This window comes from Oncorhynchus gorbuscha, linkage group LG23 (genome assembly GCF_021184085.1).
Source record: "Oncorhynchus gorbuscha isolate QuinsamMale2020 ecotype Even-year linkage group LG23, OgorEven_v1.0, whole genome shotgun sequence".
In the NCBI taxonomy this organism is placed as follows: Eukaryota; Metazoa; Chordata; class Actinopteri; order Salmoniformes; family Salmonidae; genus Oncorhynchus; species Oncorhynchus gorbuscha.
Window position 1 is genome coordinate 21,341,744 of NC_060195.1, and position 25,072 is coordinate 21,366,815.

At 45.6% G+C, this 25,072-nt stretch overlaps 2 protein-coding genes across 5 annotated transcripts; one reads left to right on the plus strand and one right to left on the minus strand.

The window, feature by feature from the left end:
* Nucleotides 1-519: 519 nt before the first annotated feature.
* LOC124011200 (PDZ and LIM domain protein 3-like) lies at nucleotides 520-21,429 on the plus strand. 3 transcript variants are annotated; one of them, XM_046324318.1, is made up of 8 exons: nucleotides 520-805; nucleotides 11,045-11,196; nucleotides 13,250-13,334; nucleotides 13,895-14,082; nucleotides 14,768-14,986; nucleotides 16,970-17,097; nucleotides 17,271-17,382; nucleotides 20,875-21,429. In XM_046324318.1, the coding sequence occupies exons 1-8, from the start codon at nucleotides 713-715 to the stop codon at nucleotides 21,062-21,064; spliced, it is 1,167 nt and encodes a 388-aa protein (XP_046180274.1). In that variant the 5' UTR covers nucleotides 520-712; the 3' UTR covers nucleotides 21,065-21,429. The 3 variants fall into 3 exon arrangements, with proteins under 3 accessions (XP_046180274.1, XP_046180275.1, XP_046180276.1); XM_046324319.1 differs by lacking the exon at nucleotides 13,895-14,082 and adding an exon at nucleotides 14,282-14,346; XM_046324320.1 differs by lacking the exon at nucleotides 14,768-14,986.
* On the minus strand, nucleotides 17,149-24,692 carry lg23h4orf47 (linkage group 23 C4orf47 homolog). 2 transcript variants are annotated; one of them, XM_046324322.1, is made up of 8 exons: nucleotides 24,377-24,692; nucleotides 24,021-24,120; nucleotides 23,630-23,852; nucleotides 22,812-22,949; nucleotides 22,558-22,633; nucleotides 22,238-22,417; nucleotides 21,965-22,137; nucleotides 17,149-21,091 (listed from the first exon to the last, which is right to left on the minus strand). In XM_046324322.1, exons 2-8 carry the CDS (start codon nucleotides 24,118-24,120, stop codon nucleotides 21,049-21,051), a joined length of 933 nt encoding a protein of 310 aa, XP_046180278.1. In that variant the 5' UTR covers nucleotides 24,377-24,692; the 3' UTR covers nucleotides 17,149-21,048. The 2 variants fall into 2 exon arrangements, with proteins under 2 accessions (XP_046180278.1, XP_046180277.1); XM_046324321.1 differs by lacking the exon at nucleotides 17,149-21,091 and adding an exon at nucleotides 21,544-21,873.
* Between the last annotated feature and the right edge of the window lie 380 nt (nucleotides 24,693-25,072).

A 25,072-nucleotide genomic window follows, 5' to 3' on the forward strand; every position in this document is an offset into this window, starting at 1 on the left:
TTGGCAGACAGGTGTTGTGGTACAACTTTTATCAGCTCCAGAGCCGGGTCTTTCTGTCAGCCACCCAGGTCTGGATGCCTGTGTCATCTATGTCATATTTGCCTGCGTCTCTATTTGGGCACTGGTTTGGCCTGCTGACTGATGAGGGTGGGTCATCACACAGGAGTTGTCGAGCCCAACCAACAAGGAACAGAGAGAAAGGGGGGAATCGAGTGAGAGAGAGATAAACAGAGAGAGAGAGTAACTGACAGGGTAGGTTCTAGCACTCTGCCTCAGAGGTCCTCAGACAGCCGGATGACTTCACTCTGAGGGCGGGGCATCCTCCTAACATGCCCAGCGGCCTGTTATAAAGGCTCCTGGCCAGAGAAAGGCTGCCAATCAGCTCTGGAAGAGCAGTGTGTCTGTGTGTGTGTGTGTGTGTGTGTGAGAGAGAGAGAGAGTGAGAGAGAGAGAGAGAGAGAGAGAGAGAGAGAGAGAGAGAGAGAGAGAGAGAGAGAGAGAGAGAGAGAGAGAGAGAGAGAGAGAGAGAGAGAGAGAGAGAGAGAGAGAGAGAGAGAGAGAGAGAGAGAGAGAGAGAGAGAGAGAGAGAGAGAGAGAGTGCACGCGAGAGAGATAGAGAAAGAGACAGAGAGATAGAGTGTGGAGGTAGAGATTAGCCTACTGCTGCTGTGACTGCTGCTCTACCAGAAACAGGGTGACAGCTAGGAAGATAATGCCCCAGAATGTGGTCCTGGATGGTCCAGCCCCCTGGGGCTTCAGGCTCAATGGAGGGAAGGACTTCAACCAGCCCCTGACCATCACCAGGGTGAGTGCCCACTGAACAACCTTAAACGTGATTAATACCATTTTGAAATATATTCTAAAATTGACTCGTAGGTGTGATATGGTTACATTTTCTGGTGACTGTTAAATGCAGTGGTAGCATTTTGAACTAACTGTAGACAAGGGAGTGATTTCTGACTGAGACAGGCTTACAAAGAGTTAACAGTAATCTAGGCTTGAGGAATTAAAAGCATGTAGAACTTTCTATACAGTATATCAGTGACAAATAAAAAAACTTGACTTTTGCTTTATATATAGATAATAATAAAAGCAGGACTGGACAACCTTTATATGTAGCTCAAGATTTAGGTCTGTGTCAAAGAAGACACAAGGTTTCTGGACGTAGGTTTTACACTGGTGGACAAATGACCAAGGTAAATAAAACAACCTCTGATTTCATATCATTGAGCTGGAAGAAGTTGTTAGACATCCAACATTTGATGTCAGCAAGATACTGGTTGAAGGTTTGCTATGCTAGCTTGATCACTGGGTCTGTTTGGTAAATAAAGTAGCATGTCATCTGCATAGCAGTGAAACTGAATTTTATTATTGCGGATGATGTCACCCAGGGGACTCATGTACAGGGTAAATGTACAGGATGGGGCCCAGAATTGACCCCTGAGGGACACCATAGTAAATAAGTGCTGGGGATGATACTGAACCACCCATGGTCACTGATAAATGTCTGCCACATAGATATGACCTGAACCAGTCAAGGGCATTGCCGTAGATTCCCACCCACCTCTCCAATCTGTCGACAAGAAGGTTATGATCAATAGTATCAAACATGACACTGAGATCCAAAAAACTAGGATAGAGAACTAGGATAGAGAACTAGGATAGAGAACTAGGATAGAGAACTAGGATAGAGATTTAGGATAGAGAACTAGGATAGAGAACTAGGATAGAGAACTAGGATAGAGAACTAGGATAGAGAACTAGGATAGAGAACTAGGATAGAGAACTAGGATAGAGAACTAGGATAGAGAACTAGGATAGAGAACTAGGATAGAGAACTAGGATAGAGCACTAGGATAAAGCACTAGGATAGAGAACTAGGATAGAGCACTAGGATAGAGAACTAGGATAGAGCACTAGGATAGAGCATTCACCAGCATCGTCAGCCAACAGAAAGTAATTACTGACTTTCAGTAAAGACGTTTCTGTGCTGTGAAGTGATTTGTTGTTCGTACTCATACTCAAATAAGCCACCAAATGCTTTAAAACAACTTTTTCTAACATCTTGGATAAAAAAGGAAGTTTAGAGATGAGGAGGCGTATAGATTGGGCTTTTTAAGGAGAAGTTGGACCAGAACAGTTTTAAAATAGGCTGGGAAGGAGCCAGAGGTCAGGGAGCTATTTCCAATACACAGAATGTTGGGGCCAACAGTATGGATAACTTATTTTAGTAGTGCAGTAAGGACCATGTCCAAGGGTCAGGGGGCGGTCTTCATGTGAGGAACAGTACCAAGGAGGGACTCAAAGGATATTTGGTCAAAAGAGTAAAAGGAAGCAGTAGACAGTCTCAGAGTAGTTGCCTCTTGACCAGAAATTCTGGTATGGGGTTGGCTACTGTCATTCTGGGATCTAAAATGTTCTATGTTTTCTGTAGAAAATAATCGTAAAAACTGTTCGCCAAGACCAGGGGATGCAAGCATGTCATTGTTAAGGGGGCCACTGACAACATACTCAATTGTCTTAAACAGAATTTTAGAGTTGTGGCACTTCTCAAAAATCAGGGTACTTCTCAGAGATCAGGGTAGAGAAATAGTTTGCATCTTTAACAGCAACATTATAATTTCTCATCAGATCCTTCATTACTGGATGTCATAGAATACTTGAAATGTGCCTTCAATTTACATACAGCCTTTCTAAGTTCACTTTTTAAGGCATGACTGTGGTCATTTAACCAAAGTGAGACTGGCAGACAGTTTATTATTGTTTTAACTGATGCCACTGATTTTAAAGTAGCCTGATATACAGTGCCTTCGGAATGTATTCAGACCCCTTGACATTTTCCACATTTTGTTACGTTACAGTCTTATTCTAAAATGGATTAAATAAAGAAAAATCATCAGCAATCTACACACAATACCCCATAATGACAAAGGAAAAACAGGTTTTTAGACATTTTTGCAAGTGTATTAAAGATAATAAACAGCAATACCTTATTTACATAAGTATTCAGATCCTTTGCTATGAGACTTGAAATTGCACTGATGAACCTTGATATATTTCTACAACTTGATTGGAGTTCACTTGTTGTAAATTCAATTGATTGGACATGATCTGGAAAGGCACACCTGTCTATATAAGGTCCCACAGTTGACAGTGCATGTCAAAGCAAAAACCAATCCATGAGGTCGAAGGAATTGTCCGTAGAGCTCAGAGACAGGATTGTGTCGAAGCACAGATCCGGGGAAGGGTACCAAAATATTTCTGCAGCATTGACGGCCCCCAAGAATACAGTGGCCTTCATCATTCTTCAATGGAAGAAGTTTGGAACCACCAAGACTCTTCCGAGCTGCCCGCCTGTGAGCAAGAGCAAGAGCCCGATGGTCACTCTGACAGAGCTCCAGAGTTCCTCTGTGGAAATGGAAAACCTTCCAGAAAGACAACCATCTCTGCAGAACTGGCCAGACGGAAAAAGGCACCAAAAGACTCTCTAACCATGAGAAACAAGATTGTCTGGTCTTATGAAACCAAGATTGAACTCTTTGGCCTGAATTCCAAGTGTCACGACTGGAGGAAACCTGCCACCAACCTGCCACCATCTCTACGGTGAAGCATGGTGGTGGCAGCATCATGCTGTGGGGATGTTTTTCAGCAGCAGGGACAGGGAGACAAGTCAGGATCGAGGCAAAGGTGAATGGAGCAAAGTACAGAGATCCTTTATGAAAACTTGCTTCAGAGTGCTCAGGACCTCAGACTGGAGCGAAGTTTCACCTTCCAACAGGACAATGACCCTAAGCACACAGCCAAGACAACCTAGATGTGGCTTCGGGACAAGTATCTGAATGTCCTTGAGGGGCCCAGGCAGAGCCCGAACTTGAACCCGATCTAACATCTCTGGAGAGACATGAAAATAGTTGTGCAGCAACGCTCCCCATCCAACCTGACAGAGCTTGAGAGGATCTGCAGAGAAGAATGGGAGAAACTCCCCAAATACAGGTGTGCCAAGTTTGTAAGATCATACCCAAGAAGATTTGAGGTTGTGATCACTGCCAATGGTGCTTCAACAAAGTGCCTAATAAAGGGTCAGAATAGTTACGTAAATGTGATATTTCAGTTTTTATTTGTTATAAATTTGCGAAGATATCTAAAAACCTGTTTTTATTTGTCATTATGGTGTATGGTGTGTAAATTGATTAGGGGGGAAAACGATTTAATCAATTTTATAACAAGGCTGTAACGTAACAAAATGTGGAAAAAGTCAAGAGGTCTGAGTACTTTCCGAATCCACTGTATTTCAGTGAAACTGTTCAGCAAATCAGCGGTATGACGACAAAGACCCGGATCATTAGGAGAGGATATAAAAGCAGTGGTAAATGTACTAGCACTTGATGATGCGAGAGCGATTGGGGCAGACTTTTATTTTTTTAATTCTCCTTTTTCTTAATATCCAATTGGTAGTTACAGTCTTGTCGCATCGCTGCAACTCCTCTACGGTCTCGGGAGAAGAAAAGGTCGAGAGCCATGCATCCTCCAAAACACGACCCTGCCAAGCCGCACTGCTTCTTGACCCACTGCTCGCTTAACCCACAAACCAGCCGCACCAATGTGTCGGAGGAAACACCTTCTAGCTGGCGACCGGAAGTCAGCTTGCAGGTGCCCGGCCTGCCACAAGGAGTCACTAGAGCGCAATGAGACAAGGAAATACCGGCCGGCCAACCTCTCACCTAACCCGGACGACACTGGGGCAATTGTGCACCGCCTCATGGGTCTCCCAGCCCAGTCGCGGACGGCTGTGACGGCTGTGATCGAACCCAGGTCTGTAGCGATGCAGTGGCTTAGACCGCTGCACCACTCAGGAGGCTAGGGGTGGCAGACATTTTTAGGAGAAAGCATTTTAAAAACAATAATGAGATGGTCAGAGACAAACACATCAATAGTTTCCAAGTGATCAATATTCAGACCATAGGACAGCAGGAGATCAACACTATGGCCTTGGTAGTGTGTAAGCCCTGTGGCATGTAGCACATTCTAACTCTCCCTGGCTAGTGCATTCTTTAAATAACTCTGTCATATTTAAACATGACCAAAGCCAGCTGGTCAGAGAAATCCTGCAATGATCAAACTATTAGGTTTATGTTGTGGAGGGCGGTACACTAGAATGGATAAGGTGAGCTGTTGCTTATTCAAGCAAATTATAAGACTTTAAAATGAGGAACATTTGCAACATGACTCAGGGCTACGTACTGTATATGCATGTCTCTATGAATGACGTCTACCCTCCCCAACAGGGCCAAACGGCCTGGATGTCTACTGAGGCACCATGGAGATCTCCAGTCACACCTGTCACAGCCAGGAGCACATATCTTCTTACCCCTCAGCCCCCTGGAACGCCCCTCGACCCCCAGGAACCCCCCTCGTCCCCCAGGCACCCCCCTCTTGCCCCAGGAACCCCCCTCGACCCGGGTCCGTAACAAGCTGCTGAAGGAGTAGAAGGGATAGGACTGAGACACTTAGCAGACTGTTAGTAGTGTAGGACTGAGACACTTAGCAGACTGTTAGTAGTGTAGGACTGAGACTCTTAGCAGACTGTTAGTAGTGTAGAACTGAGACTCTTAGCAGACTGTTAGTAGTGTAGGACTGAGACACTTAGCAGACTGTTAGTAGTGTACGACTGAGACTCTTAGCAGACTGTTAGTAGTGTAGGACTGAGACTCTTAGCAGACTGTTAGTAGTGTAGGACTGAGACTCTTAGTAGACTGTTAGTAGTGTAGGACTGAGACTCTTAGCAGACTGTTAGTAGTGTAGGACTGAGACTCTTAGCAGACTGTTAGTAGTGTAGAACTGAGACACTTAGCAGACTGTTAGTAGTGTAGGACTTTGACTCTTAGCAGACTGTTAGTAGGGTAGGACTGAGACTCTTAGCAGACTGTTAGTAGTGTAGAACTGAGACTCGTAGCAGACTGTTAGTAGTGTAGGACTGAGACACTTAGCAGACTGTTAGTAGTGTAGGACTGAGACACTTAGCAGACTGTTAGTAGTGTAGGACTGAGACTCTTAGCAGACTGTTAGTAGTGTAGGACTTTGACTCTTAGCAGACTGTTAGTAGTGTAGGACTGAGACTCGTAGCAGACTGTTAGTAGTGTAGGACTGAGACACTTAGCAGACTGTTAGTAGTGTAGGACTGAGACACTTAGCAGACTGTTAGTAGTGTAGGACTGAGACTCTTAGCAGACTGTTAGTAGTGTAGAACTGAGACTCGTAGCAGACTGTTAGTAGTGTAGGACTGAGACACTTAGCAGACTGTTAGTAGTGTAGGACTGAGACTCTTAGCAGACTGTTAATAGTGTAGAACTGAGACACTTAGCAGACTGTTAGTAGTGTAGGACTTTGACTCTTAGCAGACTGTTAGTAGTGTAGGACTGAGACACTTAGCAGACTGTTAGTAGTGTAGGACTGAGACTCGTAGCAGACTGTTAGTAGTGTAGGACTGAGACACTTAGCAGACTGTTAGTAGTGTAGGACTGAGACACTTAGCAGACTGTTAGTAGTGTAGGACTGAGACTCTTAGCAGACTGTTAGTAGTGTAGAACTGAGACTCGTAGCAGACTGTTAGTAGTGTAGGACTGAGACTCTTAGCAGACTGTTAGTAGTGTAGGACTGAGACTCTTAGCAGACTGTTAGTAGTGTAGGACTGAGACTCTTAGCAGACTGTTAGTAGTGTTGGACTGGAAGAGCCTGGGCTTCTTGACCAAAATTACACCCTATTCCCTTATAGTGCACTATTTTAGACCAAAATTAATGCACTATGTAGGGGATAGGGTACCATTTAGCATACAAATGTGTTGTGGCTGACGAGAGCTAGGATGGCGAGGTCACAGGTTTACTTAAGAGTCACGCAGCAAGACTTAGTGAATACTTCCTCCAGCATTCCAGCTGATTGTAGATGATCCTTGAGCTGCACGTTCATGTTCTGGCTAATGTTTGAAATCTTTTCAGGAGTGGTGCTAATGGTATATAATGTAACCCAGCACTGTAACCCAGAGTATTTGGGACCAATGAAAAGCTGGTTATTTTTCATTCCTCCAAGTTCATGTCCTTATTACTTAACTGTGATCCAATGCTACTTCTTGGAGGTTTTGAATGATCATTAGCTGGATAACATTAACTATGAATAACTGTGGGCTTGAAGAGAGCGGTCCAGAGTTAGAGACAGATATGACCCATAATGACACAGGTTCCTGCTAACCAGCCGGATTTGATCCACATCGCTCTGATTAAGACCAGAATCTACTTTCTGATTAAAGCCAGAACCTAATTTCTGATTAAGACCAGAACCTACATTCTGAGTAAAACCAGAACCTAATTTCTGAATAAGACCAAAACCATAATTCTGATTAAGACCAGAAACTAAATTCTGATTAAGACCAGAACCTAAATTCTGAGTAAAACCAGAACCTACATTCTGATTTAAGCCCAAACCTAATTTCTGATTAAGACCAGAACCTGTAAAGACGAGGAATAGGAAGGATCGGACCAAAACGCAGCTTGGTAAGTGTCCATGTTAATTTGAATAAATAAACTGAACACTGCAATAACCAAAAAACAACAAAGAGAGACAGTGAACGAAACGAAACAGTTCTGTAAGGTGAAGACACACAAAACAGAAAACAACTACCCACAAACACAGCTTCTGATTGGGAACCATACCAGGCCACACAGAACAAACATAAACAAAACATGATTACAGGCTAAACCAGAACCTAAAAGACCAGAACCTAAATCTCTGATTAAGACCAGAACCTGGGAACAGGCTACCTAAGTATGGTTCTCAAACCTAAATCAGAGACAACGATAGACAGCTGCCTCTGATTGGGAACCATACCAGATTAAGCCAAACACAGAAATACAAAACATAGAACAAAATTAAGACCAGAACCTAGGATGCCCACCCCAAACTCATTAAGACGCCCTGACCAAACCAAAAATAGAGACATAAAAAAGGAACTAAGGTCAGGACGTGACAGAACCTGATTTCTGATTAAGACCAGAACCTTAATTCTGATTAAGACCAGAACCTAATTTCTGATTAAGACCAGAACCTACATTCTGAGTAAAACCAGAACCTACATTCTGATTAAGACCAGAACCTTAATTCTGATTAAGACCAGAACCTAATTTCTGATTAAGACCAAAACCAAGCAGAAAGCATATCCATGCCATAGTCAGGGTCTGCGAATACAATAGTGATCTACAATTTAGGCCAAATGTGTCTTATCATAACCATGGTTATTTCAATGATGCCTAATTGTTTCCTCTGCTGATTAGGTTTGTGACGTCTATCCAACAACAACATTCTGCAACATTACTGCTAAAATCCCAGCTGTTATTCTATTAAAACCAACCACCCAACAATGATGGTGTATTGCTCATACAAAAATAACTGATAAGCAACGGAAAACCATGGTTATATACTGTTGGTATTCGTCCCAAATGGCACCCTATTCCTTTTATAGTGTACTAGTTTTGACCAGAGCCCATAGGGATTAGTATTATAATATGAGTCCCATCTGTCTGAAAAGGATTGGTCATAAGGTGCCGGGAATTGGCTGGTAGTGATATCTTCATGTGGGTAGCATGTCCTTACTTGTGTAGTGCTCTTCTCTGAGAGGTGCCTCTGGGTCTATATGGCATGTTTTTCACAATGTTGTCAAAGCCATTACTGATGATGCCTACGTCAAAACAGGAAACAGGTGTTCCAGTATGTGACTAAACTGCAAACAGTCTGCTTCTGCTTGTACTGTATGCCAGTCTGATTTTATCTTGTAACAATGTGTGGTTATGGCTGCTATCTAATTGTGTGTGTTTTGTATGCATATAGGTTTGAATAGTATGAGTGGTTATGTGATTTCATGAGGATGTGTATTAGTGTGGAACTGAGACTGTGTGTGTGGCGGACGTATTTTAAGCCCCTCCTTCTCAAATGGCTCTTACTTCCTGTCCTGTCATGCAGAGGTGTCATGGCGGTTCCTCTGTATGAGAGGTGTCATGGTGGTTCCTCTGTGTGAGAGGTGTCATGGCAGTTCCTCTGTGTGAGAGGTGTCATGATGGTGTGGTTCCTCTGTGTGAGAGGTGTCATGGTGGGTCCTCTGTGTGAGAGGTGTCATGGTGGTTCCTCTGTGTGAGAGGTGTCATGGTGGTGTGGTTCCTCTGTGTGAGAGGTGTCATGGTGGTTCCTCTGTGTGAGAGGTGTCATGGCAGTTCCTCTGTGTGAGAGGTGTCATGGTGGTTCCTCTGTATGAGAGGTGTCATGGTGGTTCCTCTGTGTGAGAGGTGTCATGGTGGTGTGGTTCCTCTGTGTGAGAGGTGTCATGGTGGTTCCTCTGTATGAGAGGTGTCATGGTGGTGTGGGTCCTCTGTGTGAGAGGTGTCATGATGGTGTGGTTCCTCTGTGTGAGAGGTGTCATGGTGGTTCCTCTGTATGAGAGATGTCATGGTGGTGTGGTTCCTCTGTGTGAGAGGTGTCATGATGGTGTGGTTCCTCTGTGTGAGAGGTGTCATGGTGGTTCCTCTGTATGAGAGGTGTCATGGTGGTTCCTCTGTGTGAGAGGTGTCATGGTGGTTCCTCTGTATGAGAGGTGTCATGGTGGTGTGGGTCCTCTGTGTGAGAGGTGTCATGGTGGTTCCTCTGTATGAGAGGTGTCATGGTGGTGTGGTTCCTCTGTGTGAGAGGTGTCATGATGGTGTGGTTCCTCTGTGTGAGAGGTGTCATGGTGGTTCCTCTGTATGAGAGATGTCATGGTGGTGTGGTTCCTCTGTGTGAGAGGTGTCATGATGGTGTGGTTCCTCTGTGTGAGAGGTTCTCACTCAGTTATTCCAGATGTCTGTTAGAGACAACAGAGTAGTATGAAACCACAAACAGACAACAGTCTGCAGTATGTGACCTGATACTGAGGACATGGCTCCTGATACCATACAGTATAGCATACCAAAGAAGTTCATGTACTGTATTTGGTTTATACAGGTTAGAGTTAGGACATGTACACCACGTTCAAATAAGGAGTAATATGAAACAGGAACGTAAAGGAGGCAGCTGTTATCAAGTTGTTTCCCTCGTAGAAGATATATGATACAGGCAGCGTAACGTAACAGAGCCCAAATGAATCATCCAGCCATAAATAGCCAGATAGATTACCGCAGTCTGCATTAATCTGCCTTTTCAACAGAACAACAGGGGAGGAAAGTAGTGAGGGGGGGGGGCAGGGGCAGGTGGAGAGGCCCAGGCATGGTGAAGGGTTAAGGTAAGAACCTGGAGGCAGGGGGGTGAGGTGACTACCTCTGGAATGATGCTGACCAGGTAGGAGAGGGGCAAGGATGATGTCAGGCCCCATTAGAGGCAGATAGAGAGAGGGGAGTAGAGAAGGGGGATGGGAGAGAGAGGGGGGGGTTGAGAGAGAGAGGAGGGGGGAGAGAGGGGGAGAAGAGTGGAGAGAGGGGGGTGGAGAAAGAGAGGAGGGGGAGAGGGGGGAAAGAGTGGAGAGAGGGGGTGGAGAGAGAGGGGGGGGGGAGAGGAGAGAGAGGGGGGGGTTGAGAGAGAGGAGGGGGAGAGAGGGGGAGAAGAGTGGAGAGAGGGGGGTGGAGAAAGAGAGGAGGAGGAGAGGGGGGGAAAGAGTGGAGAGAGGGGGTGGAGAGAGAGAGGAGGGGGAGAGAGGGGTGAGAAGAGTGGAGAGAGAGGAGGGGGGGGGGGTTCTAGGCTTGGAGACAGAATGGATGCCTAAGCAGTTAGATCAGCAGGCTGTCAATAGTGTAATCCCCTATTCCATGTACTGTAGTCTGGCACCACACAGTGATGGACACGTCATCCACACAGCTTTATTTATAGGGCATGTAAAACACAGAATGGACTCCTATTCATACTCTAGGTGTAGCCATTATGTTGAAACAGCCAGTGTACTGCAATGTCTACCAACCACTGTGCTTCCCCGTCACTTCTCCCACACATTTGTGCCCTGTTAGAACTGTTCAAACTGAAGTGGTGCTTTGTTTCTAGGTGACGCCAGGCAGCAAAGCCTCGCTGGCCAACCTGTGCCCCGGTGACATCATCCTGGCCATAGAGGGTGTGAGTACAGAGTGCATGACTCACAGCGAGGCCCAGAACAAGATCAAAGACCCTGCCTCCCAGCTCGGCCTCAAGATTGAGAGGTAGGTGAGCAAGCAGAATGACTGGCCTGTGTCCCAAATGGCACCCTATTTCCTTTGTAATGCACTACGTTGTGCCCTGGTCAAAATAGGGCCCTGGTCAAAAGTAATGTACGATATAGGGAATAGGGTGTATTTAGGATGCACATGGTAATAAGATGATAACACAAGTACAAGGACACCAGCCATCTATGGTCAACTTTTGTTAACAGTAGTGTACGCATGAAAGATAGATAGTTATGAACTGGGTGGTTCGAGCCCTGAATGCTGATTGGCTGAAAACTTTGGTGTACCGCGGGTATGACAAAACATTTATTTTTACTGCTCTAATTACGTTGGTAACCAGTTTATAATAGCAATAAGGCACCTCGGGGGTTTGTCATATATGGCCAATATACCAAGGCTAAGGGCTGTGGCCTAGCACTCCCCGTTGCATCGTGCACAAGAACAGCCCTTAGCAGTGGTATATTGGCCATATATCACACCACCTCGGGCCTTATTGCTTAAATACACACCACACAATGTTGAATACTCTAGCAGTCATGACATTTAAATACACACCACACAATGTTGAATACTCTAGCAGTCATGACTTTAAATACACACCACACAATGTTGAATACTTAAATGACATTTAAATACACACCACACAATGTTGAATACTCTAGCAGTCATGACATTTAAATACACACCACACAATGTTGAATACTCTAGCAGTCATGACATTTAAATACACACCACACAATGTTGAATACTCTAGCAGTCATGACATTTAAATACACACCACACAATGTTGAATACTCTAGCAGTCATGACATTTAAATACACACCACACAATGTTGAATACTCTAGCAGTCATGACATTTAAATACACACCACACAATGTTGAATACTCTAGCAGTCATGACATTTAAATACACACCACACAATGTTGAATACTCTAGCAGTCATGACATTTCTTCCATTCAAGCTTTTTTTTATCAGGATCCGCATTAGCAGTCACCGATGGAGACAGTTAGTCTTACTGAGGTCTTACTGGGGTCTTACTGAGGTCTTACTGGGGTCTTACTGGGGTCTTACTGAGGTCTTACTGAGGTCTTACTGAGGTCCTACTGAGGTCTTACTGAGGTCTTACTGAGGTCTTACTGGGGTCCTACTGAGGTCTTACTGAGGTCTTACTGAGGTCTTACTGAGGTCCTACTGAGGTCTTACTGAGGTCTTACTGAGGTCTTACTGGGGTCTTACTGAGGTCTTACTGAGGTCCTACTGAGGTCTTACTGAGGTCTTACTGAGGTCTTACTGAGGTCTTACTGAGGTCCTACTGAGGTCTTACTGAGGTCTTACTGAGGTCTTACTGAGGTCTTACTGGGGTCTTACTGAGGTCTTACTGAGGTCCTACTGAGCTCTTACTGAGGTCTTACTGAGGTCTTACTGAGGTCCCACACAGAACACAAACTCATTACAGACTTTACAATTGACATACATTTAAAAACATTAACATGTAGTGTGTGTGTGCAGCTATCAGTTACACATGCCTGTCAATATATACACACTACAAGCTAACAGAAATAAATAGGAAATCAAATCCCGTTTTATTTGTCACATACGCTGAATGCAACGGGTGTGGACTTTACCGTGAAGTGATTCCTTGCGAGCCACTTTCCCAATGAGGCAAAGTTTTAAAAAGGTACAGAAATAGTAAGTCAAGGGGAAACATTGACTGCCTGTCTTTGGCTGAGCTATAGAGCTGCATAGTGAACTTGTTAGGCCTTTATGAGTGGTTGCCGGGCGCACGGCGCTCAGTCAAAATGCCAGGGCTGCATTCCATCTCTTTGATTCATAACCTCATGAAACTGTTTGAGAGTCTTGCGTGGGGTCAGAGATGCTCGAGGCGCTGATGTAAATTACGAGTGCAGCAAGGCCATGTTTGGGTCAAAATGCTAAGCAGCTGGCCTGTCTGGCTACGGTTTGATCTGGATTTATTATTTCATGTCAGGAAGGAAGGCTGCTGTATATCAGGGTTTGACTGACCGTGGACTCTTTCTCTGTCTTGCAGGCCTGAGACCAAAATGTGGTCACCCCAAGTCACAGAGGATGGGAAAGCAAACCCATTCAAGCTCAATTTAGAGGCAGAACAGCAAGTAAGTAGCAGAAGGAATACATGTTTTTAGGTTAAGGACTACATTCCGATTCACATCAATCCCTCTCCTGGTGTTTGTGTGGTTGTGTAGAGTTACTGGTATTCAATTCAATTGAATTCAATTGTCCCCTTCAGGCATTTCTAGGGTTATAGTGGTTCTTCAGATACATACAGTGTAGCTTGTATAGCTTTGACCACTGCATGCAGTGTGTGTACCGTGTAGCTTGTATAACATTGACCACTGCCTGAAGTGTGTGTACCGTGTAGCTTGTATAACTTTGACCACTGCCTGAAGTGTGTGTACCGTGTAGCTTGTATAACTTTGACCACTGCATGCAGTGTGTGTACCTTGTAGCTTGTATAACTTTGACCACTGCATGCAGTGTGTGTACTGTGTAGCTTGTATAACTTTGACCACTGCATGCAGTGTGTGTACCTTGTAGCTTGTATAACTTTGACCACTGCATGCAGTGTGTGTACCGTGTAGCTTGTATAACTTTGTGTACAGTATAGCTTGTATAGCTGCATGCAGTGTGTGTCTCTGTCTTGCTCCACATGTAGGAGTTGAAACCTATCGGTACAGGTCACAACCGACGCGCCCAGCCCTTCATGGCTGCGGCCACTATAGACAACGGACGCCAGGTGGTGAGTTCCTCCTACAACACCCCCATAGGCCTCTACTCCTCAGGCAACATCCAGGACGCACTGCACGGACAGCTCCCAGGCCTTGTTCACGATAAGCATGAGGGGTAAGTAAGTGCCAGGCTGATCCGGACCCCCTTCCTGATGCCCCGTGGACCCCACCTCTCCCCTCCTCCACCTGGTGTCACTAACCCTGCCTCTTGCTTCTCTTCTTCTCCCTGGCTGCTCCTCTGTCCTCTCTCACTCTATAACCTCAGAGCGCCTCTCTAACTCCTCTTCTGCCTTATCCTCTTCTGTTTTTTACAGGACCTGGGCTACTTTGAACACAAGTTTAACATCAGGCCTAAGCTCTTCTTACCTGCAGGCCAAAGGTCACTAGTTTCAACATCTCCCTACTAATGCAGTAATACAGTAATACTAGTTTCAACATTTCCCTACTGATACAGTAATACAGTAATACTAGTTTCAACATTTCCCTACTGATACAGTAATACAGTAATACTAGTGTCAACATCTCCCTACTGATGCAGTAATACAGTAATACTAGTTTCAACATCTCCCTACTGATGCAGTAATACAGTAATACTAGTTTCAACATCTCCCTACTGATGCAGTAATACCATAGTCAGTTTTATTCAGTCACAGAGTAAATGATCTTATACTTACTGACTGTAATATTTCTATATAGCTGCAATAACTAATCTTCCATCTTTCCTGTCTCTTTCATGTGTTCTGCTGTCTCTTCTCCCCTGCCCTACCTCTGGCTTTGCAATCACTGACCACCGCCCTCAGCGAGTGCCCTCCTCCGCAAGGCCTGATGGGAAATGGCCATCAGACGGTGGTCCCCCTCTCCCCCCTTGACCCTCCCCTGTCTGCTAACTCCGGCACAGACCAATCCTTGGCCCCCAGTGCTCAGTATAACTCCCCCATTAACCTGTACTCTGAGGCCAACGTCTCGGCCGCCCAGCAGCTAGCTCAGGTCACCTCAGTAGAGGAACAGGTCCCTCTAAGGTAATCATAGGTGTGTGTGTGTGTGTGTGTGTGTGTGTGTGTGTGTGTGTGTGTGTGTGTGTGTGTGTGTGTGTGTGTGTGTGTGTGTGTGTGTGTGTGTGTGTGTGTGTGTGTGTGTGTGTGTGTGTGTGTGTGTGTGTGTGTGTGTGTGTGTGTGTGTGTGTCTTCTCATTCAAGGGTTTTTCTTTATTATTACTATTTTCTACATTGTAGAATAATAGTGAAGACATCACAACTATGAAATAACACATATGGAAAGTGTTAAACTAATCAAAACATATTTTAGATGTGAGATTCTTCAAAGTATCCACTCTTCTCCTTGATGACAGCTTTGCACACTCTCGGCATTCTCTCAACCAGCTTCATGTCACCAGTCACCTGAAATGCATTTGAATTAATAGGTATGCCTCGTTAAAAGTTCATTTTAGGAATTTATTTCCTTCTTAATGACTTTGAGCCAATCAGTTGTGTAGTAACAAGGTAGGGGTGGTATACAGAAGATAGCCTTATTTAGTAAAAGACCAAGTACATATTATGGCAAGCACAGCTCAAATAAACAAAGAGAAATGACAGTCCATCATCACTTTAAGACATGAAGGTCAGTCAATTCGGAAAATTTCAAGAACTTTGAAAGTTTCTTCAAGTGCAGTTGCAAAAACCATCAAGCGCTATGACGAAACTGGCTCTCGTGAGGATCGCCACAGGAAAGGAAGACCCAGAGTTAGCTTTGCTGCAGAGGATAAGTTCATTAGAGCTGCCAGCCTCGGAAATTGCAGCCCAAATAAATGCTTCACAGAGTTCAAGTAACAGACACATCTCAACATCAACTGTTCAGAGGAGACTGCATGAATGAGGACTTCATGGTCTAATTGCTGCAAAGATACCACTGCTAAAGGACACCAATAAGAAGAAGAGACTTGCTTTGTCATAGAAACACGAGCAACGGACATTGATCTGATGAGTCCAAATTTGAGATTATTGGTTCCAACCGTTGTGTGATGCAGAGTAGGTGAACAGATGACCTCCGCATGTGTGGTTCCCACCGTGAAGCATGGAGGAGAAGGTGTGATGGTGTGGGGGTGCTTTGCTGGTGATACTGTCTGTGTTTATTTAGAATTCAAGGCGCACTTAACCAGCATGGCTACCACAGCATTCTACAGCGATACGCCATCCCATCTGGTTTGTGCTTAGTGGGATCATCCTTTGTTTTTCCAACAGGACAATGACCCAACACACCTTCGGGCTGTGTATGGGCTATTTGACCAAGAAGGAGAGTGATGGAGTGTTGCATCAGATGACCTGGCCTCCGCAATCACCCAACATCAACCTATAAGGACTCTGGGCCAGACCCAGATGCAGACACGGGAGGATGTTGGTTTGAAGCATTTGATATTTATTAGTTCCAAAGGGGCTAGGCAAGAGAATAGTCATGGACAGGCAAAAGGTAAAACCAGATCAGAGTCCAGGAGGTCCAGGAGGAGAGCGGCAGGCTCGAGATCGGGGCAGGCAGACATATTAGAGCGTGACACGTGACATCAGGGCGTGACACAGCCCAATTGAGATGGTTTGGGATGAGTTGGACCGCAGATTGAAGGAAAAGCAGCCAACAAGTGCTCAGCATATGTGGGAACTCATTAAAGACTGTTGGAAAAGCATTCCAGGTTGAAGCTGGTTGAAGCATGCAAAAGTGTGCAAAGCTGTCATCAAGGCAAAGGGTGGCTACTTTTAAGAATCTAAATTATAAAATATATTTGGATTTGTTTAACACTTTTTGGGTTACTACATGACTCCATGTGTTATTTCATAGTTTTGATGTCTTCACTATTATTCTACAATGTAGAAAAAAGTTAAAATAAAGAAAAACCCTTGAGTAGGTGTGTCCAAACATTTGACTGCTACTGTATATTATGGTGAAGGCCAGAGGAATTCCAGAATAAGGAACCATATGATAAAATCCTATCTCCTCTCCCTCTTGCATCCTAGTGGTAAGACACTGTCCTCCATCAAGGAGTCTCATGTGTACCGGATGCTCCAGGATGACCAGGATAGGCCACGTGAACCACGTCAGTCAGGCTCCTTTAAGGCTCTGCAGGAACACGTGGAGACTGATGGTGAGCTAAATCCAAGCAAACAGACAACTGATAATACTTAATAACAAAGTACACGTTTGAGTAATTATTTATTGATAAAAGGTAGAATGAGCAGGGTTGGGTAGAAACGGATTACACGTAGCAGGGATTGACACCTTAACACCACAGTAAACCAATGTTTTGTGCATTAATAGGAGCAAAGCCGTTGATTACTAGAAGTGTAAGAGCTCCAGTGACAAAGCCTCCTACACCTGCGGGATCGCTACAGAAACTACCCCTCTGTGACAAGTGTGGAAACGGCATAGTGTGAGTACCCACTACCCAGGCTGACAGGAAATAAGGCACTGGAGTGCCATGGTGCTGCCCTCTCCCAATGACTCATCTGATCCTGCCCTGCCCTCGCCCAATGACTCATCTGATCCTGCCCTCTCCCAATGACTCATCTGATCCTGCCCTCTCCCAATAACTCATCTGATCCTGCCCTGCCCTCGCCCAATGACTCATCTGATCCTGCCCTCGCCCAATGACTCATCTGATCCTGCCCTGCCCTTGCCCAATGACTCATCTGATCCTGCCCTCACCCAATGACTCATCTGATCCTGCCCTGCCCTCGCCCAATGACTCATCTGATCCTGCCCTCGCCCAATGACTCATCTGATCCTGCCTTCGCCCAATGTCCCAACTGATCCTACCCTTTCCCAATGACCCATCTGATCCTACCCTCGCCCAATGACCCGTCTGATCCTATCCTCGCCCAATGACCCGTCTGATCCTACCCTCGCCCAATGACCCGTCTGATCCTGCCCTCTCCCAATAACTCATCTGATCCTGCCCTCTCCCAATAACTCATCTGATCCTGCCCTGCCCTCGCCCAATGACTCATCTGATCCTGCCCTCGCCCAATGACTCATCTGATCCTGCCCTGCCTTCGCCCAATGACTCATCTGATCCTGCCCACGCCCAATGACTCATCTGATCCTGCCCTCGCCCAATGTCCCAACTGATCCTGCCCTCGCCCAATGTCCCAACTGATCCTACCCTTTCCCAATGATCCATCTGATCCTACCCTCGCCCAATGACCCGTCTGATCCTATCCTCGCCCAATGACCCGTCTGATCCTACCCTCGCCCAATGACCCGTCTGATCCTATCCTCGCCCAATGACCCGTCTGATCCTACCTTCACCCAATGACCCGTCTGATCCTACCCTCGCCCAATGACCCGTCTGATCCTGCCCTCGCCCAATGACCCGTCTGATCCTACCCTCGCCCAATGACCCGTCTGATCCTGCCCACGCCCAATGACTCATCTGATCCTGCCCTCTCCCAATAACTCATCTGATCCTGCCCTGCCCTCGCCCAATGACTCATCTGATCCTGCCCACGCCCAATGACTCATCTGATCCTGTCCTCGCCCAATGTCCCAACTGATCCTGCCCTCGCCCAATGTCCCAACTGATCCTACCCTTTCCCAATGACCCATCTGATCCTACCCACGCCCAATGACCCGTCTGATCCTATCCTCGCCCAATGACCCGTCTGATCCTACCTTCGCCCAATGACCCGTCTGATCCTACCCTCGCCCAATGACCCGTCTGATCCTGCCCTCGCCCAATGACCCGTCTGATCCTACCCTCGCCCAATGACCCGTCTGATCCTGCCCTCGCCCAATGACCCGTCTGATCCTACCCACACCCAATGACCCGTCTGATCATACCCTCGCCCAATGACCCGTCTGATCCTACCCTCGCCCAATGACCCATCTGATCATACCCTCGCCCAATGACCCGTCTGATCCTACCCTCGCCCAATGACCCGTCTGATCATACCCTCGCCCAATGACCCGTCTGATCCTACCCTCGCCCAATGACCCGTCTGATCCTATCCTCGCCCAATGACCCGTCTGATCCTACCCTCGCCCAATGACCCGTCTGATCCTACCCACGCCCAATGACCCGTCTGATCCTATCCTCGCCCAATGACCCGTCTGATCCTACCTTCACCCAATGACCCGTCTGATCCTACCCTCGCCCAATGACCCGTCTGATCCTGCCCTCGCCCAATGACCCGTCTGATCCTACCCTCGCCCAATGACCCGTCTGATCCTGCCCACGCCCAATGACTCATCTGATCCTGCCCTCTCCCAATAACTCATCTGATCCTGCCCTGCCCTCGCCCAATGACTCATCTGATCCTGCCCACGCCCAATGACTCATCTGATCCTGTCCTCGCCCAATGTCCCAACTGATCCTGCCCTCGCCCAATGTCCCAACTGATCCTACCCTTTCCCAATGACCCATCTGATCCTACCCACGCCCAATGACCCGTCTGATCCTATCCTCGCCCAATGACCCGTCTGATCCTACCTTCGCCCAATGACCCGTCTGATCCTACCCTCGCCCAATGACCCGTCTGATCCTGCCCTCGCCCAATGACCCGTCTGATCCTACCCTCGCCCAATGACCCGTCTGATCCTGCCCTCGCCCAATGACCCGTCTGATCCTACCCACACCCAATGACCCGTCTGATCATACCCTCGCCCAATGACCCGTCTGATCCTACCCTCGCCCAATGACCCATCTGATCATACCCTCGCCCAATGACCCGTCTGATCCTACCCTCGCCCAATGACCCGTCTGATCATACCCTCGCCCAATGACCCGTCTGATCCTACCCTCGCCCAATGACCCGTCTGATCCTACCCTCGCCCAATGACCCGTCTGATCCTACCCTCGCCCAATGACCCGTCTGATCCTACCCTCGCCCAATGACCCGTCTGATCCTACCCTCGCCCAATGACCCGTCTGATCCTACACTCGCCCAATAACCCGTCTGATCCTACCCTCGCCCAATGACCTGTCTGATTCTGCCCTCTTCATGTTCTGGATAATGACTAAACCAAGAAGAATGTATTAATAAACCACGAAGGACCTCCGCTACATTATACACATGTGAACAGGCAGGTAATGAGAAACCATGGCAGGAATGTTTTTGCGGTGAGGAAACACAAGATGACAGCGTCTACCTTGCCAGATCTGTCCTCTCTCATCTTTTGGTTTTGGGGGATGAAAGTAAGAAGTACATGAAAGGATGAGTAAGGGAATATACCTGCCTCTGATACTTTTGATGTGGTGGGGCACATCTGCTGTTGCATAAGACCAAGGTCTAAGTGGGGTATGGTTAGAGCTATGGTGGTTTTGGATCCATAAATCTATCTGGATGGCAAAGTATAACCTCCTGCCTAGGCTAATTGCACACAGTGCATAATAACAATAATTCAGAGAATTGGGAGGAAGAGTCTGCTAGACAAGGTTAGGCAAAGTAAGACAGTCAACTCTCTTGTCCCCTGGTCCCACAGTAAGACAGTCAACACTCTCTTGTCCCCTGGTCCCACAGTAAGACAGTCAACTCTCTCTTGTCCCCTGCTCCCACAGTAAGACAGTCAACAATCTTGTCCCCTGCTCCCACAGTAAGACAGTCAACTCTCTCTTGTCCTCTGCTCCCACAGTAAGACAGTCAACACTCTTGTCCCCTGCTCCCACAGTAAGAGAGTAAACTCTCTCTTGTCCCCTGCTCCCACAGTAAGACAGTCAATTCTCTTGTCCCCTGCTCCCACAGTAAGACAGTCAACACTCTCTTGTCCCCTGCTCCCACAGTAAGACAGTCAACTCTCTCTTGTCCCCTGCTCCCACAGTAAGACAGTCAATTCTCTTGTCCCCTGCTCCCACAGTAAGACAGTCAACACTCTCTTGTCCCCTGCTCCCACAGTAAGACAGTAAACTCTCTCTTGTCCCCTGCAGAGGCACAGTGGTGAAGGCCAGAGAAAAGTTCCGCCACCCTGGATGTTTCGTGTGCTCCGACTGCAAAGTCAACCTGAAGCAGAGGGGCTACGTCTTTGTGGAGGGGCAGCTGTACTGCGAGACCCACGCCCGCGCCCGGACGATACCTCCAGAGGGACACGATGTCATCACCGTTTACCCCACGGCTTGAGACCAGTGGACTGGGAAATGCACAGACCTGTCCAAATGGAGCCAGAACTGTAACTTGCCACTCCCCTTCTCATACAGAATATTTCAGGACAAAATACATGATATATGGTTTCACAAGCTGCACTGTGGATAGATAGGCCATACTACAGTGGCGTTCATCAACTTAACACCCTGAACTGAACATATCAATATCTGTGGACATTATGATGCAATTGTGAATTCGCTTATCACCGTCAAAAACGCAACCATTTATCTTTTTAAAAAGGAATATGTTTGTTATGCCTTGTGAATACCAACTGTGCCTTGTGATTTAAAGGTTTTCTGAATATGTTACCATTGGTGATTAAAAAAAAGAAGACAAACGTATTATCTTGTTTGTGTCCTGTCCTCTGTTATTACCACATTCAAGATAGTCTGCATTGAACTAGTCAGCATTAAACTACACTATAAAATCAGTTAAATCAGTCAACAAAAAGCTCATCAGAATGTCAAAGTATGCCTTTAATACGTCAATAAAATCCAACAGGAGCCGGTTGTCTACTTGATAGGAGTTTCCATGGAGACTCATCAATCATTCAGTGCAGGTCAGGCATCATGGTGGGGCGTCCAGCTTACTCACTCAACAGGACAGCAACATTTCTTAGTGCTATTCTGGATTTTTCAAAAACTTCAAATATCAATGTGAAAGATTATAAAAATATATTGATATTTGAACAACATAAATTCAGTACAACCTCAGATAGCAAGTTTTCACATCAGTATGCCATAACAGAGGGTATATTCATGGTGTAGTTTGCAGAGTGCACTGTCCTGAAAAACCAAAGACCTGAACAGTCAAACACAGTTTCCTCAAAATATGATTCTGTCTGAGAGGATATGGATGGAAGAGATGGAGTCTCACCTGTTCACGTTAACACTGATGATGCTCTTCACAGGGGTGCTCTTTGGTCCGGGAGATGGGTGGAATACCTTTCCTTCCTTATTCACGGTCACAGATTTGGATCTCCGGGTGATGTAGGGGTCAGCAGAGTGAGAGGGGTAAAGGTCAAACGTACCTGCTTTCATGCCGCCAATCTAAAACAGAGAAAATCACCTCATAAAATCTCCTCATAACACACACACTTGTAATAATAAATCATAAGGTCTGATGTCTGTATCCTCTCTGCACTTTCACTGTTTTGTTTGGTGAGCTGGGTTTGAAGGGAACCACAAATCTCTTCTTCTCCTCCAATCTCTTCAGAGGTGGCAGAGGCTTGTCCAGTTTGTATGGGTTGTTGTCGAAACATTCCTTTGGGTGGAGGTTCAAGTGGAAAGCACCACCTTTCAGCATAGCTTTATGGCTTACTGTCTCTTTCTGAAAAACATACACTCACTTGTATAGTTAGAGAACACATGCACCTCTGGATATAAATGATTGTCTTGGACACTGTTTCAACCATATAATTACATTTAGATATCTGTGGTTTCAACACTACTATTTTCCTGGCCTCTCACCTTCAACATCTCATTTGCTCTGTCATAGGGGTCTGAGGAGTAAGGGACAACTTTGGACAGGGTGACATTCGGATAGCTATGGGACAAAAGGCTCCATCACTATCCATGCATGAAAACAGAATACTGTACTGTTAAGTATAGTGAAACAACACCATGGTTGCATCCCAAATGGTCCCTTAATCTCTACAAAGTGCACTATATAGGAAATAGGGTGCCATTTGGGACACATACCATCATCTACAGACATACTGAACCTGTATCCACTTCCCCTCTTGGGTGGGTTGGTGAGGATGTTCTTTCCTGATGGTTTGCACGGCTTCCTGGGGACCTTCATAGGACTCATGGCCTGGATGGGACCACTCAGAGTTCCGTAGTAGCTGCCAACCCCTGACCTTGAATAATGTGAGTAAGCCAAGTTCTGGCATCAATCGCTGCATGCCACTGGAGCAAGTGGAGCAACTGTCTAAGAAATGCAGTATAGTTTGCTCAGGTCTAATTTAATTGGGCCAGCAGTAATTTCCAATGGTCTCAGCCCTCTGGCTGAGTGACTGGTCCCTGGTTCCTGGGCTGTGTTCCAAATGGAACTCTATTACCTATATAGAGCCCTACCTTTGACCAGGGTCCATAGGGCTATATAGAGAATAAGGTGCCGTTTGGGCCACAGCCCTGGTCTCTGAGTTGATTAGGGCCAAACAGAAAACATATGACTCTGAATGGTAAAGGAATACAGAATGCATTATGCAGCTGGGGAACAAACTGCATGACGGAGTGGAAACGGAGCTCTGGAGATCCTTCTCATGCACTGATTCAAATTAAGCCTGTAACCATGTCAACCTCAAATATTTCATATAAATGACATTGTCTGTTTTGGTCAGGGAGATCAATTCTTTATTTGTTTTAATGTTTGAGTCTCTTAATGTAATCAAGATCATCACCAAAACAAGGCGATCGTGTCTATTCACCATCTGTTCTAATGCAGCCTTTTAAAGTCTTGTTAAGCCTAAACCTCAAGTAGATGTGTGCTCTGCCATTAAGCACGTCTGTGAAAAATAAAAATGATCTCATGGCTTACGGTTTCTTTTCTCCATTGCTGGGGAGGAAGGCGCTGCCTACGTTCTTCTTGGACTGCTGACTCCTGTGTTGCCGGGCGAGCCTCACAGGGTCTGTGAGGGCTTCTTTTTCAAAGACCCGCTTAAAGTGAGTGTCAAAGTAGCCCACTTGTAAACCTGACTTTTTCTTGGTGGCCCCACCTGTCAGTATTTGTTTACCCTTCTGAGCAGACTCATTGCAGGGACCTTAAATGGGAGGTGAAATAGGATTTAACATTTTTTTTTAACCATAAATATTACATCCATCTATCGCATCTTGCCTTACTTGTCTGTATATACTTCAATAGTGTGCAATTTATATCATCTAGTTGAAATCCCTTGTCCACTGTCATTATCTAGACATGTTGTACTTACGCTGAATTAAAGGGGTGTATTTGTCTCCAATGGAGATGTATCCCATTTCCTTGAAGACTCCAATCCTCTCCATATCTGACTTCCCTCCTTCTGGGGGCATCTTTAGGGAATAACAGTGAGCCCAACCACCAATTACTATTCAACTTAATAGCTACCTCTGTAAAGTAAATGTTGACCATTTCTATTCTCTTCAATTGTTATAATGTACTATATTCTCAACCCTTGATGAACTCTCCTATGTTTATCTGTTATGAGATGACACCTTTGGAAATCCCATAATAATAATCAATCAATAGATACTCTTTAATAAATATCGGAACTTAAAAATTCCGTATTATTCTAAAACAGAAATCTACCTTTAATTCGCGGGTCTTCGATCCGCAGCTTGGTTTAGAAAATGATGAATTGTTCTCGTTCCTGTATCTGTGTACATTGTGTTACCTTGGCGTCCGTTGTGCACAAGCGGGCGAGAGGAGGGGTTGTAGCTATCGTCTTTGCGGATAATATTCGGATTCTAACTTGCCATGTAGCCTACGCCTTTTTACTTGACAATAAAAGGAAAATATAATCTCCATTCTCACTTGTCAATATGAAAACATCAGTGTGGGGTTGAGGGTATCTCTCTACACTCTTAACTATGAATTATTCTCCACTGCAATGGTAACTCGCACACTGCACCACCACCTGGTAATATAATGAATCAATTATTTCGCAATTATTTTGTCTCACTTGCAAAAAATAGTTGAGTTTCCAACTAAACATAAACAGAATTACCACATAGCCTAGACATCATTTGTAAATGCACCAGGGTTTACACAGTTTCAGCAACAACAACAAAAATATGGGCAATCAGTTATTTTCTGTCAACGTTTATTGATAGGACGAAATTTATTTTTCAAATTAATTTTCAGACAAAGTATCATTCCATTCTAATAATCCAATATGCGAATATTCAAACAGGCCTAATCAAACGTTGTGTTGTGATAATGATAATTGTTATTGTTACTGTTAGCACATACTAGTTGCCTACCTCTACACAACAATAGAGTAGT